Source organism: Pelodiscus sinensis, chromosome 2 (assembly GCF_052426305.1).
Source record: "Pelodiscus sinensis isolate ZL-2025 chromosome 2, ASM5242630v1, whole genome shotgun sequence".
In the NCBI taxonomy this organism is placed as follows: Eukaryota; Metazoa; Chordata; order Testudines; family Trionychidae; genus Pelodiscus; species Pelodiscus sinensis.
The window spans coordinates 232,641,398-232,658,960 of NC_143053.1; the positions used below are offsets into that span (position 1 = coordinate 232,641,398).

Below are 17,563 nucleotides of genomic sequence, written 5' to 3' on the forward strand. Positions count from 1 at the left end.
CGTTTGACCTCAATCAATTACAAATCATCTTGTTACATTCTTCCTACTTCAAAAGAAATCAAAAACCAAAAACACTGGGGAATATGCTGTTCCCTGCTGCTATGCCTCTGCGGCTTCTCTCTACCCCCGCCAGCTACACTCTTAAAACAAACAAACAAACAAACAAACAAACAAACAAACAAACAAAGGACAGAGGAAGAAGAAGAAGAAAGAAGAAAGATGGGGGAAAAATAGAGACCTCATAAAATGGCAGCCTTTATACACAAGCTAGATGACGTTTGAAATAAGAACCTCCCCCCCCCCCCCCGCCCCCGCTCTCAGCCCTGAGTACCAATGGCTTCCAATATGCCTGGCTTGCAGGGGTTTAAGAAATGGCTCCATAAATCTTTGACACTACCGCTCAGCGCAGCAACTTCTCCAGATGCCTCTCCCGGTGCAGGCTGCTGTCAGCTTGCAGGCTGACCAGACGGGGTCTAAAGAAATGCTGATGAACAACAAGGAATTTAGGGAGAGTGCCAGTGAGCACAGACAACCCTCTTCACTCCCATCAAGGGAGCAGTCCTCAGCACCGTACCCATTATACTCATCGCCACGCTACGGGCACGGGCACATAAAGGTGGCCAACTACAACCAGAGGAGTGCATTCTCCTTGCAGCATTTGTCTCCCACCACGTCAGCAAGGGCATCGCTATACAGCATGCCCCATACCATCCTCTGTGGCATCCAAACTGGTACTACCCGCCTCCACATTGCCCACTGCACTGGGCACCCTGGGATTATTGGGCACTGCCCAAGTACCACTGTGCTAGCCCACCACCCTCACCGAAAAGGCTACCTCCAGTCTCACCATCCCATACCCTGGGGACCATACCGGACTCAGAAGAGGATGACGATCAATTACTTGATGATCAGGATGACACTCGGCTTGCGCAGTCACTACAGGGCAACTCTTTTTCCCCTCCTGAGGAGGCTATAGCCCCTGATGATGAACATACCACAGTGGGCCTGAAGCAGTTTCAGGATCTTTTTAAAAGGGTCACTGCTACCCAAGAAATAAAATTACAGGAGGTCAAGGAGAAACAACACCATCTCCTAAAGAATATTTGCCCGTCATCACAGACAGAATCACGTTGCCCATAAAGGAGGCGATTATAGAGGTTTTCCAAGGATATCTGGTAAACACTGGCATTGGCCCAGCCAAATTGCAAGAAGGCCAGCAGGAATTATTTTGATAAGCACAAACCCCCTTTGATAAGCACTAGCTTTTTGCGACCAACACTGATGAGATCCTGCACAGCAGTAAAAATTTGCGTACCATGTTGCATATCCTAGTCATGTACACACCATCATACAAGCGCAGGCATTATACCCCCCTACAATAAAAACTGGGACTCATACTATAACCGTACTCAATATAGATCATATGAATACAATCACTCCAGACAGCGCACCCAGAGGAACCACAAACAACAACCATGTTCCTCTGGTGACCAGGCCCCTAAGCAGCAAATTTGAAACATTGGTTGAGGGCCTGCCTGACTTCCCTAACCATCCAGTGCAACAAAGCCAGAAACATCTATTCGACCACAAATTACACCCATTCCTTCATTGCTGGGCCTCCATAACTTCTGACCAGCGGGTCATGGAACTCATCCGAATGGGATACTCAATTCTATTCATTTCCCTCTTTCCTACCCTTCCTCCTACCCCGTCCCTCTTCAGGGACCCCTCTCATGAGATACCTCTCAAGCAAGAAATCAATCGACTTTTCTATCTAGAGGCTATAGAGGCAGTAGGGGGTTGTACTCAACTTATTTCCTAACCCAGAAATGCACAGGGGGCTGGAGACTGATCCTAGACCTCTGCAAACTAAACAAGTTCCTGCGAAAGCAGCGATTCAAGATGGTCATACTGGCTTCAATCATACTAGCACTGGACAGAGGGGACTGGTTCACAGCCCTTGGCCTACACGACTCATATTTTCACATTGTGATAGTGTCTGTGGGCAGGACGTATCGGAGATTCATGGTAGGGAATGCGCATTTCCAATACAAAGTCCTACCTTTCGGCCTTTCTTCGGCTCCACGAGTCTTCTCAAAGGTCCTAGTGGTGGTCGTAGCATATCTTTGGCATCAGGGGGTCGTCACCTTCCCATACCCAGATGACTGTCTAATAAAGGGCCATTCCAGAATGGAAATTGAGAATATGATACTAAAGACCAAACGACTTTTCAGCTGCTTAGGTCTATTAATAAACGAGCAGAAGTTGACTCTCAATACAGTTCAAGACTTGGAATTCATAGGGGCGCCACTTGACTCCATATCAGCCAGGACATATCTGCCATGGCAAAGATTCGATATGTTACACAACATTGTCACTACACTACTCATCAGCCCCAATACGACGGTGCATACCTGCCTTCAGCTCATGGGCCATATGGCAGCCACCACCTATGTGGTCCAATATGCGCCCTTACACTTCCGAGCCCTGCAGCACTGGCTAATGTCAGTCTATACACCATCATGGCATTCTCTGCACAAGGCAGTTGTTATACCCAGACACATCCTGGAATCTCTAAGATGGTGGACATTCCCCAGCAATCTACTCGAGGGGTGCCAGAACCATTAGTCCAGAACCGTCCATATTCTTACAGGCAACATGACCACCATGTTCTACATCAACAGACAGGGAGGAGCACATTCTCGATCTCTCTGTGCAGAGGTCTTTGAAACTGGTATATCCAATATGGGGTCACACTAAAAGCAGCATACTTACCAGGAAACAACAACACCTTGACAGATGCTTTGAACTGCAACTTTGCCATGGATCACAAGTGGGAACTCCACCCACAGGTGTTAGATTCTATCTTTCGCAGGTGGGGCCATCCTACAACAGACCTTTTTGCAACCGTAAGAAATGCCAAGTGCCCTCGTTTTTGCTCCCGGGCGGGACTGGGGAAGGGATCCAAGGGAAACACATTCCAGATCCCACGGGATGAACCGATTTACTATGCTTTCCTGTCAATAATACTAATCCCCAGAATCCTGTACAAGATCTATCTGGATACAGCCTGAGTCATTCTAGTGGCTCCATCCTGGTCTAGACAGACCTGGTTCCCACATCTACAGTACATGTCCATCGAACCACCCCACTCGCTCCCTCAGTGACGCAATTTTCTCTTCCAGAACTCTGGCAAGCTACTGCACCCAGATCCACACACCCTTCATCTCCATGTCTGGCTCCTGTGTGGTTCTGAGGTGCGGAAGTCGCCTGCTTGGATCAAGTAAGAAACATCCTCCTTCATAGCAGGAGGCAAACCACTAGAACGACTTACCAGCAAAAATAGAGACTCTTTGCATCCTGGTATTGTCAGAGACAACTCAATCCAGACAAATCTTGATCCATACGATACTCGAGTACTTATATGGCTTAGAGAGTGAAGTCCTATCAATGTCTTCCATAAAAGTACACTTGTCAGCCATTACTGCCTTTCATGACCACATAGAAGGGTCATCAGTGTTTGTATATCCCGTGACAAAAAGATTCCTTAAAGGCCTCCAGAACCTCTACCCACCTCATAGAACACCAACGTCCTCGTGGGTCCTGAATTTGGTTCTGGAGACCCTTATGAGACCCCTCCTTTGAATCCATGTCACTATTGCTCCTCACAATGAAGGTGCTTTTTCTAGTGGTGATCACGTCCGCAAGGAGGATCAGCGAGTTAGGAGCCCTAATGGTGGGTCCACCAAACACGGTCTTCGCTAAAGATAAAGTGACTTTGAGACCACATCCAGCCTTTATACCGAAAGTCAACACTTGCTTTCACATTAATGAACCCATAGTCTTACCTGTGTTCTTTCTGAAGCCACATACATCACCTACACACACCATGCTTCACACCCTGGATGTCAGAAGGGCTTTGGCTTTTTACATCGATAGGACTCAGACGTTTTGCAAGTCCCCATGTCTGTTTGCCTCTATTGCGAACTATTCCAGGGGCAACCCAATTTCCACACAACGCATTTCTAAGCTGATAGTGGGTTGCATTCCCCAGTGCCACTCATTGGTAACAAACCGCTAAAAACAGCACCAAAAGCACCTGTGTTACAGCAACATCCACAACATTCCTTAATGGTGTACCTCTCAAAGACATTTATTGGGCAGTCACCTGGTCATCGGACTATATGTTCTCAAAATATTATGCCATTATGCCCCAACTGGCGGTTGACACATCAACTAAAGAAGAAAAGGTAGTTACTCATCTTGTGCAGTAACGACTTTTCTTTGAGGTGTGTGTCCCCATAGGTGCTCCACGACCCTCCCTTCTTCCCCCCTACTTGGAGTCCAGGGGCTCTGCGATAGACGAGGAACTGAAAGGAAGGGGTCGGGCAGCACTCATCTGTCAAACCGCCAGCAGCACGAGAGGCTCACTGTGCATGCATGGCCCAACTGCTATGAAAAAGTCTCTGAACCTGCGGCTCCGGGGAAGACCCATCACCTACAGTGGAGCACTCCCAGGGGGACACACCTCAAGAACAGTTGTTACTTCACAAGATGAGTAGCTTTCTTTTACTGGACATATTAGTAACTTTTTAAAATTTTTGACATGTTAAAATCAGAAGAGTCAGTGAATTTCGGAGTTGGTTAGCTGATTTTAGAGAGTTATATTAAGGTATAAGTAGTTTATATGTACACTAAAATAAATATTTAATTAGCATAATGTTAATTCTATTGTTTTAAAGAGAAGGATTGGGGAATTGAAAAAATCTTTAAAATGTTAATCTTTATTAGCTATTTGTAATTAATACTGTACTTGAAAAATGTGTAGTTTGGTTTGAATCTGTTTCCCTTTTCACTTGGAGATGTCTAGCACAGTATGAATGAATTACTGGAAACAAATATTAAACAATAAGAAATGTTAGTCAATATGAAATATTGTAATAGTAGGGAGGATCCACGATCACACAGCGTGTGTCTGATAATCCAGAAGGTAAATCTCTCTCTCTATATATAAAGAAGTTTTTCCTGATGAGGGACAGAATTACATCATCAGGTTTGAGAGGGAGGCTGGTGAACGTAGTGAGCAGTGGGTACAGTTCACTAGTGGATTTTAAAATTTAAAATAGAAAGTGATAATCTGGTTTAACAGGAGAAAGGAAAGGATGTATTTAAACAGACAACTCTTCAGGGTCCATTGTTGACAAAAGCTCTGTGTGGCGTTGCAACAAATGAGTAAGGGGAGATTGTGAAGTTTAGTTGTTTTGCTTACTTGAGGTTCTGGGCTAAAATTAACCCCTTTAAAAAAAGGTGAGGACAATAGTATCACAATAAGTTCTTGGTGTGGGAGTCCAGAACATCTTAATATATTCAATGAATATTTTGCACATGTCCACTCTCACCCTGACTTGATTAGTCTAATTAACTCAAGCAACTTCTTCCTTATATATACCCCTGCTTCTGTAACTTCCATTCCAAGTTGTGTGTGATGAAGTTGCTTTTATTCACAAAAGCTTATTCGTTTCTAAGGGCTTGTCTACACGACAGAGAAGATAGACTCCCAAGAGGTTGATTTTCTAGAGTTTGGTTTAGTGGATCTAGTGTAGACCCCCAGATTGAGGGTAGCTCCCACCAGTATTCTGTACGCCTCGTTTTGTGAGGAGTAAGAGAAGCTGACGGGAGTACGTGCTGTTGTCGGCCTCCTAAAGTGTAGATGCTGCAGTGGCTTGGATTAAGGTTAACCAAATCCATTTTGCGTAGCTGGATGGTGCACCTTAAGCCAACCTGCCTGGTCAAGTGTAGACCAGCTCCAAGTGCCACAGGATTCCTTGTTGATTTTGCATAGGAGTGATTTTCACCCTTTGTCAGTGCTGAGAGACTAAAGGTTTTTTGCTTGGTGATAGGATTTGATTCTCCTCTAGGATTTTTTCCCCCAAGGCCATTTCTCTTCTTCTCTTTATCTCCTTTATCAGAAAAACATTCTTTTTCCTTGGCTGAACTGCTTCTCTTTGTCTCTCTTTATTTTTCAATATTCTGTATGCGGTATTACCTTAAACATTTTTATTTCTTTCTTCCATTTGTTAAATCTTCTTGCTAAATGTTCTCCTGTCAGCTTCAGCAGTACTTATTACAGGCAGTCCCCGGGTTACATGGATCCGACTTACATCGGATCCCTACTTACAAACGGGGTGAGGCAACTCCGCACTAGCTGCTTCCCCCCAGCAGACCAAGGAGACACGAAGCTAGCGCCCCCCCCAGCAGACCAGGGAGACGCGGAGCAGCTTTTCTCAGCAGACACCTCAGCTTGAGAATAAAGGACTGAGGGAAGTGAGGTGTGGGAGAATAAAACTGAGCTCTGGAGAAATGTTTGGCTAGAGTTTCCCCTACAATATGTACCAGTTCCGACTTACATACAAATTCAACTTAAGAACAAACCTACAGTCCCTATCTTGTACGTAACCCGGGGACTGTCTGTATTCTCTTTTGACTCTTTCCACTTTTTATAGAGGAATGGAATACCAGGTCTATACTTGACCATTTTTTCTCTCTAAACAGGAAGTACTGAACATTTGGTGCCAAAAAGTTGGATATTGAAATGTGTATTAAACATGTTGGTTAAATAAAAGGATTGTTTACCATATGCATTTGAATCTGTCAGACTAAAGCAGTACATTTTAAATCAAGCTAGTTTTTCCCTTGTATAGAAATGATGATGACTAATTCTGCCTCAAAGAGTTGATTGTTTTCCAAATAGGTAATCTTATCTAAAAATAAATTACCATATATTTGGTATACTTATAGTAGTTTAATTCTAATTATACTACCTTCATTTAAAATTCTTAGTAATCTTAATTTTTGTCTTTCTAGATATTAGAATCTTTGCTGAAGGTAAGGATTATGTGTTGACATACAGTATTTTTATTATTTTCATGCTTTCAAAAGTAGTATTTTGATTGTGAGTGTCTGATAATCTATATATTTTTCTCTTAAAGTGGTTTGGAAAGGTAGTCCAGCAGATGGAAGAGGTAAATCTAACATCTATTATTGTTTTTAATTTTGGCTTAGTTTTGTTAAGAAAGAACTAGGATATAGGGAGAATCTTAAACATCTGCATAACTCTCATAGGGTATGTCTACACTACCCTCCTAGTTCGAACTAGGAGGGTAATGTAGGCATACCGCACTTGCAAATGAAGCCCGGGATTTGAATTTCCCAGGCTTCATTTGCATAAACTGGGCGCCGCCATTTTTAAATCCCTGCTAGTTCGAACCCCGTGCCGCGCGGCTACACGCGGCACGAACTAGGTAGTTCGGACTAGGCTTCCTAGTCCGAACTACCGTTACTCCTCGTGGAATGAGGAGTAATGGTAGTTCGGACTAGGAAGCCTAATCCGAACTACCTAGTTCGTGCCGCGTGTAGCCGCGCGGCACGGGGTTCGAACGAGCAGGGATTTAAAAATGGCGGCGCCCAGTTTATGCAAATGAAGCCCGGGAAATTCAAATCCCGGGCTTCATTTGCAAGTGCGGTATGCCTACAGTACCCCGCTAGTTCAAACTAGCGGGGTAGTGTAGACATACCCATAGATAAATACATTATAGTTAAGATTATGACTGTTGATTCGGTCAGATATTTTGACCTTCCTCTTAAAAATAATTAGCAAAACAAACCACCAAAAACAACTGCCCAGGGCTATACTTGGTAATGTATTTTGTTAAAGAAAGTGCTTTATTACATTTTGAATAACTGTCCATGAAAACATTTTAGAATCCTTTTCCTTTTGAAAATTTCTAGAGGAAAACATTAACATTTTGAATTTCTTATAGCTCTTGCTTCCCTTGTATTGTATGGCCAATAATACATAGCAAGATGTGCAATGATATTGAATATACTCAGCTGACATGGCTAGTTCATTAATTTTTTTGTTGAAAATAATTAGAATAGAGTAATTCATCCATTTTGAGCATCTTAGGTCTGTGAATAAACCATTGACCATCACTTGTAAAAAACAAACCACCACCGCTATTTCTTACTGTATAAGTTCTATAAACAAGTATGTAAAATGCTAGCATTCTAAAGTTTTGTTTTCGCTGATGGCTATGGAAAAACATTTCATAACAGATGCTTTTTTCTCCCTCTATTGCAAATAGATGTTAAGAGATAGAATATTTCTGTGTTTAATTATGTTTCAGCTAGGAGAAGATGAACTTGTTCCAGACTGGCAACTTCCTTTGGCTGATAAAGACATAACAAATAACATTACTAAATTAGTGCAACACTTTCAAAAGCTTGAAGAACTGAAAGGCCGTTTTCAAGATCTTCCCAAGTCCATCCAGATTCCTGCTGCAGCCAAGCAGTAAGAGAACTGTAAACTATCATTAGGATTACTAAATATGAGGAAAAGTAAAATACAGAAGAAAACTGAGTATTTAAAAAAAAGTTTTTTAGACCTATATAACCATTTATTTCCCTAACAATTACAAAGTGACACTTTAATGGATTTTAAATATAATATTTCAAGACAATGTAGAAATACATATAGGAAAAATGCTTATTTAAATATCATTTTGCAATATACTTCTGATCCTGTGTTCCAAAGCAGAAATTGTATCATAGTTTGAAGATCTAAGATTGACAGAGTTTACTTTAAATTATATAAAAATATGAATTTTAAGAAGTGGCCGGAAAGCATCCTAGCAATATTCAAATTGTCCTACTTTTGAAAGGAGAAATTGAGAAATTATTTCTAATCTGAGGCTGGGACATATGTGAAATCAAACTTCTTCTTCATAAAGGAGTTGAAATGTTTTAATTACTCTACTCTGACTCTACTAGCTGAGGAGTGGACTGAATATCTCCAAATGGGAGTCTAGTTCTGGTGAACAGAATATAAATGTTTGACGATGAGGTAGGGATGAAAAACGGGGACTGTCTTTCTGCTCTGTTAGAGAGGCAAAAAAACTGGTTTAAAGTATGTATTTTTCATAGAATCATAGACAATTAGGGTTGGAAGAGACCTCAGGATGTCTGCTGTGTCTTCAGTACTAAATGCTGACTTCTATCCATACAGTCTTCATTTTTTATAATGTGCTGCAGGATGGATAGTTGGGTCTCTAGTCCTTTAACTTTCTCTTCCAATATGGAGATCATCTTGCACTTTGTATAGATGAAGTCACTTCTATCCTCTGGGAGAAAGGCAAACATGGCACATCCTTCGCAGGTCACAACAGCTGATCATTCAATATCCATATTGTTTTTCTTGCAGGAGCCTCTGCAGATCTTGTATTTACTGCTCATAGAAGCCTCTCAGGCATAACATGTCTGGGAAATCCCCGCAGGCAAACTCCCTCTGTTTGCTTACCTTCTGTTCTCTGCTCACTCAGTTCCCACAGGTTGCTTTTTTATAAGGCTGATGACTTGAAGCAGTTGCCCGGCTCAAAGCCTTCCCATCAATCAACCACTCAGAAAAAAAAGCACTCCCTCACACTTTTCACAGAAGTACAAGTACTCTGAGTCCTTCGTTGACCCTGGACTCCTGTAGGGGCTCTGTTCATTTTAAAGATTGAAACGCTGCATGGAGCCTAGGCTCCACTGACCCTGATGTGTTGGCCAAGATGGTGGTCACTGCAGTACCATTCTGTTTAAAGGATTTAATTTATCCTTTTTCTGGAGAGAAAAAAGATTATATGTTTTTGATCATTTGTAGATTTAGAGTTGCTTCTTTCTCTCTCTCTCTCTCTCTCTCTCTGTGTGCAGGGCCATCCGAGGGCCTGGGGCAAGTCCCCCAGTGTCTGAGGCCCAGGGCCCAGGATAACTCCCTCCCCCCTTCCTCACTGCACGCCCCATCTCTCCCCTGATCTTGCTCTACCCATCCACTAAGTGCTGGCCCTGCTCCTCCCCCTTACTCCCTTCCTGAGCAATGCGGCCCAGCAGCCTGCTGTGCCCTCCTAATACTACTGCACCTTGCTTCTCTATGGGTGGCAGGAACCAGAGTTCCCCAGGGGAGGGTGGGGCTCTCTGCTTCTTGCTGCCACTGAGAAGACATGCACAGTGGGCCAAGAGGGGGCAGTGCAGTGGAGCATAGCCACTCTTGCTCCCGCCACCGATGTGGTGAGTGTGTGAGAGGGAGGCGGTCCCTGCTGCTCCTTTAATCCCATGTACCTCCTGTCCATAGGACAGTTTGGGTGGCTGCTGCAAGGCCCCTAGAAATGTGGGGTCTTTCATCCTATGGATGGTGTGTTTGTGTGTGTGAGAGAGAGAGAGAGTGAGAAGAGAAGAGCAGAGAAGAGAAGAGCTTTTACCATGAGGGAGAAAATACCTTTAGGGAGGGAGGCAGAGTTCAGATAGCAAACTCAGGTTGTTGCCTCAGATTCAGGGCCCAAGATGGGAAGACTTTAGGGTGGATGGAATTCTCTCTGTTCAGTACTGAAAGATTGGTGGGAATCTACCCCAGGACTGATCGTATTACATAAGAAGCAAAAGAACCCCCTTAAAAGTGTGTGTGTGTGTGGGGGTGGGGGAGGGGTGCTGGTGCCCAAACTGTGGCCTCATGCCACACCACCCCGAGGCCCTGTCCCCCCATTATCCATTTTCCCTGATACCCAGCCTGCTCTGTCCATTTTTACTGATACCCCACCCTCATACCACCTCTTCTCCCTGAGCCCTTGCCCTTGTGTTTCCCCTTCTCCCCGAACCCCCACCCTTGTGCTGTTTCTTCTGCCCAAACACACACCCCTCATTCACTTCTCTCTGCTCTTCTCTGTCCCCTGCCCAGTCACTTACCTTTATAGCTGGTAAAATGTGCATGTGTGGGGAGTTATAGTCCCTGATACTCCCTCTTTCACTGCCCCTGCATGACATTTTTACTAGAATAAGACTCCAGACTACAAGATAAAATGCAATTTGGGAGTACAGGTACAGTGAACAAATTGTAATTATGTCTTGCATCTTCACTTACATATGATGTTCTTTCTTTCTTTCTTTCTTTCTTTCTTTCTTTCTTTCTTTCTTTCTTTCTTTCTTTCTTTCTTTCTTTCTTTCTTTCTTTCTTTCTTTCTTTCTTTCTTTCTTTCTTTCTTTCTTTCTTTCTTTCTTACATTTATGCTGTTAGTGTAAGCTGCTTTTGTTTCATCCTAGAGAAGGTTGCATTTTAATATTAGGTGAAGTGTTCTATTTATATAGTGTGAACATATTGTTTTGTAAAGTGTGATGGTACCTTTATGTAAAGTACAATAAATTGCATTTCATGTTGCTGAGCTGTTAAAACACAGAGATGAGGATTTAGAATGAAAACCTTAATTATAGTGGTGTATAAGGAGCTGTGCAAAGTACAGTAATGCTTACAGGGAGGTAAAAAATACAATTATATGTATACATTACTTCTTCGAGTGCTTGCTCATGTCCATTCAACATATTGGTGTGTGCCTGCCACATGCACTGGTGTTGGAAGTTTTTCCCTAAGCAGTACCTGTGAGAGCTGGACTCCCTAGCCCTCCCTGGAGTGGTGCACATATGCCACACTATATAGGATGCTACCCGGGCCCTCCCTCTGCAGTTCCTTCTTATTGCCAGTGACTGTGCTTGGAACAGAGTGCTCCAGCCTTAGCTGTAGCAAGGCATTCCCTTTGTAGAGTTGATAACTAATGGAACTTAAGTACCTCTGAACTGTTGGACTTTGTTCTTCTAAAAGACTTTGCCTGGGGATGGTGCATGCCTTACTCCCCCAGCTTGAAAGTCTGCATTGCGTGCAACAGGCCTATGTCAATCAGTGATCCAAATGCTGACTGCCCTTATTACCTGGGGGAAGGACACATCTTGGACAAGTGACATATTTGTAGGTCTTTCTATCCCAGAACCATGAAAGAGCAAAGCATTTGTCTCAGAGTGCTCTTAATGGAGGCTGTCCTTACTCCGCAAGACCAGTGACTTTATTTGACACCAAGTATGTGTGCCTTGGTGCACAGTGCACTGCTGACATCGATGGCTCAGTGCCGTTTGTCACCCACTGGCCCGGAAAGGCCTGCTAGGAAACTGGGAAGAGACAAGTCCCCTCATAAGGACAAGGGGAAGAAGGGTGACCAGTCAGCCGACAGGCCAGAAAAAAAAGCTCTCAGCCCCCTCTCCGGGTCATCTTTCTAGGTGTTGGAGGTCCATCTCCCCTTCACGCTGTAGGCCTCCCAGGCCACACAGGACATAAATGCCATGCTGGTACTGCTGTTCCCAATACTCAATGGGGCTTCGGCACAGGGGAAAACCACCATTTGGCCTTTGATCATCTGACACAGTCTTATCAAGCTCTCCTTCAGTGTCTGAGACAAGAGCGCTCTGAAGTCCTCATACGTCTGCATGTGAGAGACCAGGGCACAACGTTGTGGTGCTGGAATTAGTGTGCAGACCTGTGGAGGCAAGCACCAAATGGCACCAAAGGGACAGTGACTCTCCCTATTTGCCACATCAGCAATGGGACTTCTCTCTACAGCACCAGCACTGTTTGCCACGCTGTAGATACTCACTAGCACTGAGTCACTCCGGCCACAGAGGCACGTCCTAGTGCTTTTGGTCCCTGTCCCAGTACCATGACTCCTCCCTCTGTTACCATTCCCCAGACTCGAGGAGTGATTCTTCAGGGCGCCGTAGCTCCTACAGACACATGGAATGCTCCTGGTCACCGAGGTCTCCATCGGTGGCAGAGTCCTGTTATCGAAGGAGTCCCCACTCCCACTCCTCGTCTTGGGTGTTGGCGATCTTCCGCTCCTGCAGTGAGGCCTAAGATGTGGTTTCCAATCCTCTTGCACAGCAGTTGGAAAAACCCTTGGCGCTGTCCACCTCAGCACCACTGGTGCCATCTCAGGGCACGCCATGGCCCCTGTCTTAGTGGCAAGCTCAGTGGTGCCCATGGACTCTGTGACAGACCCGGCCGGGTCCGCACTGACCGCGGGGGAAAGACCCCCGCGGTCCACGGGAGAGCGACTGCCGCAAGGGCCGGCAGCTGGCTAAACGGCGCGCTGCCAGAACGGACCCGCCAGAGGATGCGGGCAGATGCGTGCCGCTGGACAAGGAGGGAGGCTCAAGCCGCAGAGCCGCGCCCGGCTAGGGTGCTGCGCTTCGCCTCACAGGGCGGGGCCGCGGACGTATGGCGGGAGGAGTGCCGCGGGCAGGACGCCGGGGATGCGGGGCTTACTCCCACGGCGTCATTCACCTGCGCCTACAAAGGCGGCGGCGGCCCGCCGAGAAGGGGGAAGGGCAGGGAGCCGTCATCCTGGCTTCCAGGGGGACCAGGCACCCGGCACCCCGGACAACGAGAAAGGATGGCGCAAGCAGCTGGCGGCTCGCCTTGGGACGGACTCGGCACCTTCGGCGGGGTAAGCGAACCGGCATCGGCTCGGCCGTGGGGGCTGACCGACGGGGAGTGGAAGCAGCCCGGAACGGGACCCTTTTGGCGCCCGTGGGCAGACGAGTTGCGGGCACCAGCCCCGTCTGCCATGGGGGACAGCCGTTAGGTGCTGTACTCCACTTAGGGCTCTGGGCTGGGACCCGGAGGTGAGGGTGGGCCCGGGTTCCCCACTCCCCACTCACCCCAACCCCGAAGCACGTGTTCGGAAACTAGAGACGTTCGCACGGGGGCGGGGCGAGGACCGAGTCGCAGCCCCGACCCCCCCCAGACGATTAATAGCCCCTGAGGGGCGGGGGGGCCCTGCCCCGGACCACGGGGGAAGGGACTCACGTGGTGGTGGGTCCGCCAAACCCCCCCCGCCCAACCTAGGGCAGAGGGGGTGATAGCACCCATCGGCTGGCACCGCGATTAAACTGGGCTAGGGACGCCCGGGATGGTCGAGAGACGGGTGGGTCTGCAGAGCCCCCTCTAACCTCCCCCGGAGGGATAGGGGCGCGGTGTTCGCACCCAGAAACCCCGTCACAGACTCCCTGAGGCTTTCCAGTATAGCCCCAGCTTACCTGCTTGGTTACTGGAGTGTCCCAGGCCCCCTCAGTGCCACCAGTGTTTCACAGGCCTCAAGAGGATGTGGGAGGCATCAGCCCACCCTCTCAGCAGACAGTTGGGGTGAGTGACCAACCCCCATCTCATGAGGAAAGCCAGTCAGACCTGGCCTCCTCCTCTTCATCGCCGGATGAGGTGTAATGGCTTCTTCCATGGCAGTGCCTCTGGAGGATTCAAGAGCACATTAAGACCTCCTGAGGTGGATGGCTAATGGTTTGGATCTCTAGGCTGAGGAGGTGCAGGAGACCTTGGACTCATTGTTTATCCCAAGATAAAGACCCAAAATGCTTAGACTTGTTTGGCAGAAAGAGTTATTCTTCAGCCAGCTTTCAGCTGAGGGTGGTGAACCACTAGGCTTTGTTTGCCAGGTACGAAGTCAACACCTGGCAGGCACTGACCAAATTTGAGGCTTCCTTACTTGAAGATTCACGCAAGGAGTTTAAAAGCCTTGGTGGAAGAGGGGTCTTCGGTGTTGCTGGCAGCCTTACAGGTGGCATCTGACACTACGGACTTGGCTGCTCTCTCTATGGCTTCCGCCATCTCCATTAGGTATGCAGGCTGGCTCCTCCTGTTGGTCTTGTCTCTGGTCCATCCAGGACCTCCCCTGTGACACTAATGCCCTGTTTGCAGAACAGACGGACACTAAGTTGCATGGGCTAAAGAACTCCTGTATGACCTTGGAAACCTTGGGCCTCTACGTCCCTGGGTTTGAGAGGAAGAGGTTTAAGCCCCAGTACTCTCAACCAAAGGGCTAGTATCCCTGCCAGAAGAGAGCCCATTCCTGTCCAAAGCCCTCTAAGTGGAGACCAGGCCTCCATCTTCCATCTAGCCAGCTATCAACCAGCCACATGAAGCCTCAGGGCAAGCATTCCTTTTGAAGGTGCGCCGGAGGACAACATACCAGACTACCAAGATCCTGCCTACCTGATCTCGCTCAGGCTCCATCTCTTCCTCCTGGCATGGAGGGACATCAGATTGGACTGTTGGGTTCTAGCTACTGTCCAGCATGGCTAGACCCTCCAGATCTCCTCCTCACCACCCTCCTACCCTTCACCTTCATCCCTCTTCAGGGACCCTTCATACAACCTTCTTTTTGAATAGGAGCTATCCCAATTGCTCCAGGTGGGAGTAGTGGAGAAGATATCACCGAGTTCAAGAGCAAAGGTTTCTACACTTGCTACTTTTTGATTCCCAAGGCAAAATGGGGTGTATGGCCTATATTGAACTTGCATGGCCTCAACAAATTTTTGGTCCACCTCAAGTTCCACATGATCTCCCTGGCCTCCATCATTCCCAATCTGGATCCCGGGGACTGGTATGCTCTCCTTGATCTCAAGGGTGCATCCTTCCATATTGCAATCTTCGAACATCGTAAGTGCTTCCTGAGGTTCATAGTGGGAAAGAACCACTACCAGTTTGATGTCTTGCCCTTTGGTCTGTCTACGGCCCCCAGGGTTTTCACCAAGTGCATGTCGCTGGTTGTGACATACCTGAGGCACCAGGGAGTACAGGTGTACCCTTACTTAGACTACTGGCTCATCAAAGGCCTGTTGAGACTAAAGGTCCAGTGTATATCTCCTCCTGGACACGTGTGTTAGCCGGTGGCCGGGGTGATGAGTGATCTGTGAGCCTTATCACACCCGAGTCTTTAGCTGCTAGGACAGAGTCCCTTCACAGCGGGCAACCCTAACGGCCGATGGATGCCCCAAAGATACACCCGAGTGTTTAACTGCTAGGACAAAGTCCCTTCGCAGCGGGCAGCCAGGGAGGCTGATGGGCGCCCCAAGAGTCAGCCCCATGAAGGCGGCACGACTCAACGCTCAGCTCTTATTGCGTTTACCCCTGACCACGGTACAATAGCCAAACCGGCTATGGTTCTTTTGATTGTGTTTGGTTCTGTTCCAGCAACAGGAGGAGTCAGGTTAAGACTTAAACAGTTACTACTTGATTGTTACAAGGCAAACGTAGCTTTTAAATGTTACTGCTGTGTTACAGATAACACAGTCACTACAAAGACAAGACAGAAATACAATAAAAGTCACTTAAAGGTACCATGGAACCCTTTGGTTCTCTGAGCTCTTATTGAATGCGCGCAAAACAGACAGCTAGCAGGTATATTTTCACCCCTGTGATCCTTAGTCTGGCGAAGCCAGTGTTTCTCTCAATCCCAATGGGAAGCAGTCGGTACGAGACGAAGGCATCCCTAAAGTCTCGGGGGTCCAGGACTGCCTGACCGGCAGGTATATGGTTGGATCTCTAATTAGAGTGGGGCATAGGACCCCACTTTATACCCCTGTGGTCACGTAAACGCTTCTCTTGTCATAAAATGCCAATTAAGTTGGTGAACGAAAACACGAAATGCAGTTGGTTCTGCCCCTGGTTCAGCCTCAAGCTCCCTTCTGGATGTGTTTATGTATCCGTGGTCGGAAAGTCTTTTCTACACCTTCCCTCCATTTCCCCCCATTGACAAGGTCCTGCAGAAGATCAAGAGGGACAAGGAAATGGTGATCCTCATAGCTCAGGTCTGGCCTCGCCAGCACTGTTTCGGTGCACTGATGAACCTAGTATCCCGTGCACCCAAGTGGTTGCCACTGAGACATAAGAATATAAGAATGGCCATACTGGGTCAGACCAAAGGTCCATCTAGATCAGCATCCTGTCTGCCGATAGTGGCCAATATCAGATGCCCCAGAGAGAGGTAACACAACAGGTAATCTTCATCAGACTTGCTGTCTTAGGACCAAGGGCATCTGCTCCACCCTAACCTCAGCTCGCTCCACCTGGTTGAACCCCCAGGAGTGGGCGTGTTTGGGTGACATTCAGAGGGTTCTCCTGAGAATAGAATAGAAAGCTTTCGACATGGTCCACCTATACTGCCAAGTGGACCTGTTTCTCAGGTCTTGCTTTGGCCACCATTAGAATCCACTTGGCAGCCATTTCCTCATTTCATCCACCCATGCAAAGCCATTCTGAATTCTCCCATGATGTCACCTCTCAGTTCCTGGGAGGGCTGGAACATCTCTTTTCCCAGACCAGAGACCCTCTTCTGCAGTGAAACCTGAACCTGATCTTGGTGCAGCTGATGGGACCTCTATTTGAGCCCAGGCCACATGTTTGCTGTTCTTCATGATAGCCTTGCTGATTGCCATCACATTGGCTAGATGGGTGTTGGAACTCCGAGTGCTGCCATCAGAATCACTGTATATCCAGTTCTTCAAGGATAAGGTCTAGCTGTAGCCTCATCCTTCCGAAAGTAGTCTCTGCCTTCCAGTGGACCAGGATATTTTTCTGCTAGTCTTTTATCCCAAGCCTCATGCAAACAATGAGGGAAGCTGCTCTAATCACTGGATGTGCGCAGAGTGCTGGCTTTCTATGTGGAGAGGACACAGCCCTTTCAAAGGTCCACACAGCTCTTCATGGCCTTTGTGGACTGTGGAAGTGTTTCTCTGATTTCCTTACAGAGACTTTCCAAGTGGATAACTCCCTGCATCTGCACTTTACAAGTTGGCAGGAGCCCAGCTGCCGGAGCTGATCCGGGCCCACTCTATCAAGGCTCAGATTTCCTTGTGTGCT

The 17,563-nt window shown here is 47.0% G+C and overlaps 1 protein-coding gene across 7 annotated transcripts in view; it reads left to right on the forward strand.

Annotated features, from left to right (window-relative positions):
• The window catches only part of CCDC7 (coiled-coil domain containing 7), a 361,859-nt gene that overhangs the window by 34,239 nt on the left and 310,057 nt on the right, over positions 1–17,563 (forward strand). For 6 of the 7 annotated variants that reach the window (XM_075922671.2, XM_075922670.2, XM_075922665.2 and 3 more), the window contains 3 exons: positions 6,865–6,885; positions 6,990–7,022; positions 8,187–8,350. In XM_075922671.2, coding sequence (XP_075778786.2) covers positions 6,865–6,885; positions 6,990–7,022; positions 8,187–8,350 — 218 coding nt within the window. Of the gene's footprint in view, positions 1–6,864; positions 6,886–6,989; positions 7,023–8,186; positions 8,351–17,563 lie in introns of those variants that run through there. The other variant, XM_075922672.2, reaches the window with a different exon arrangement.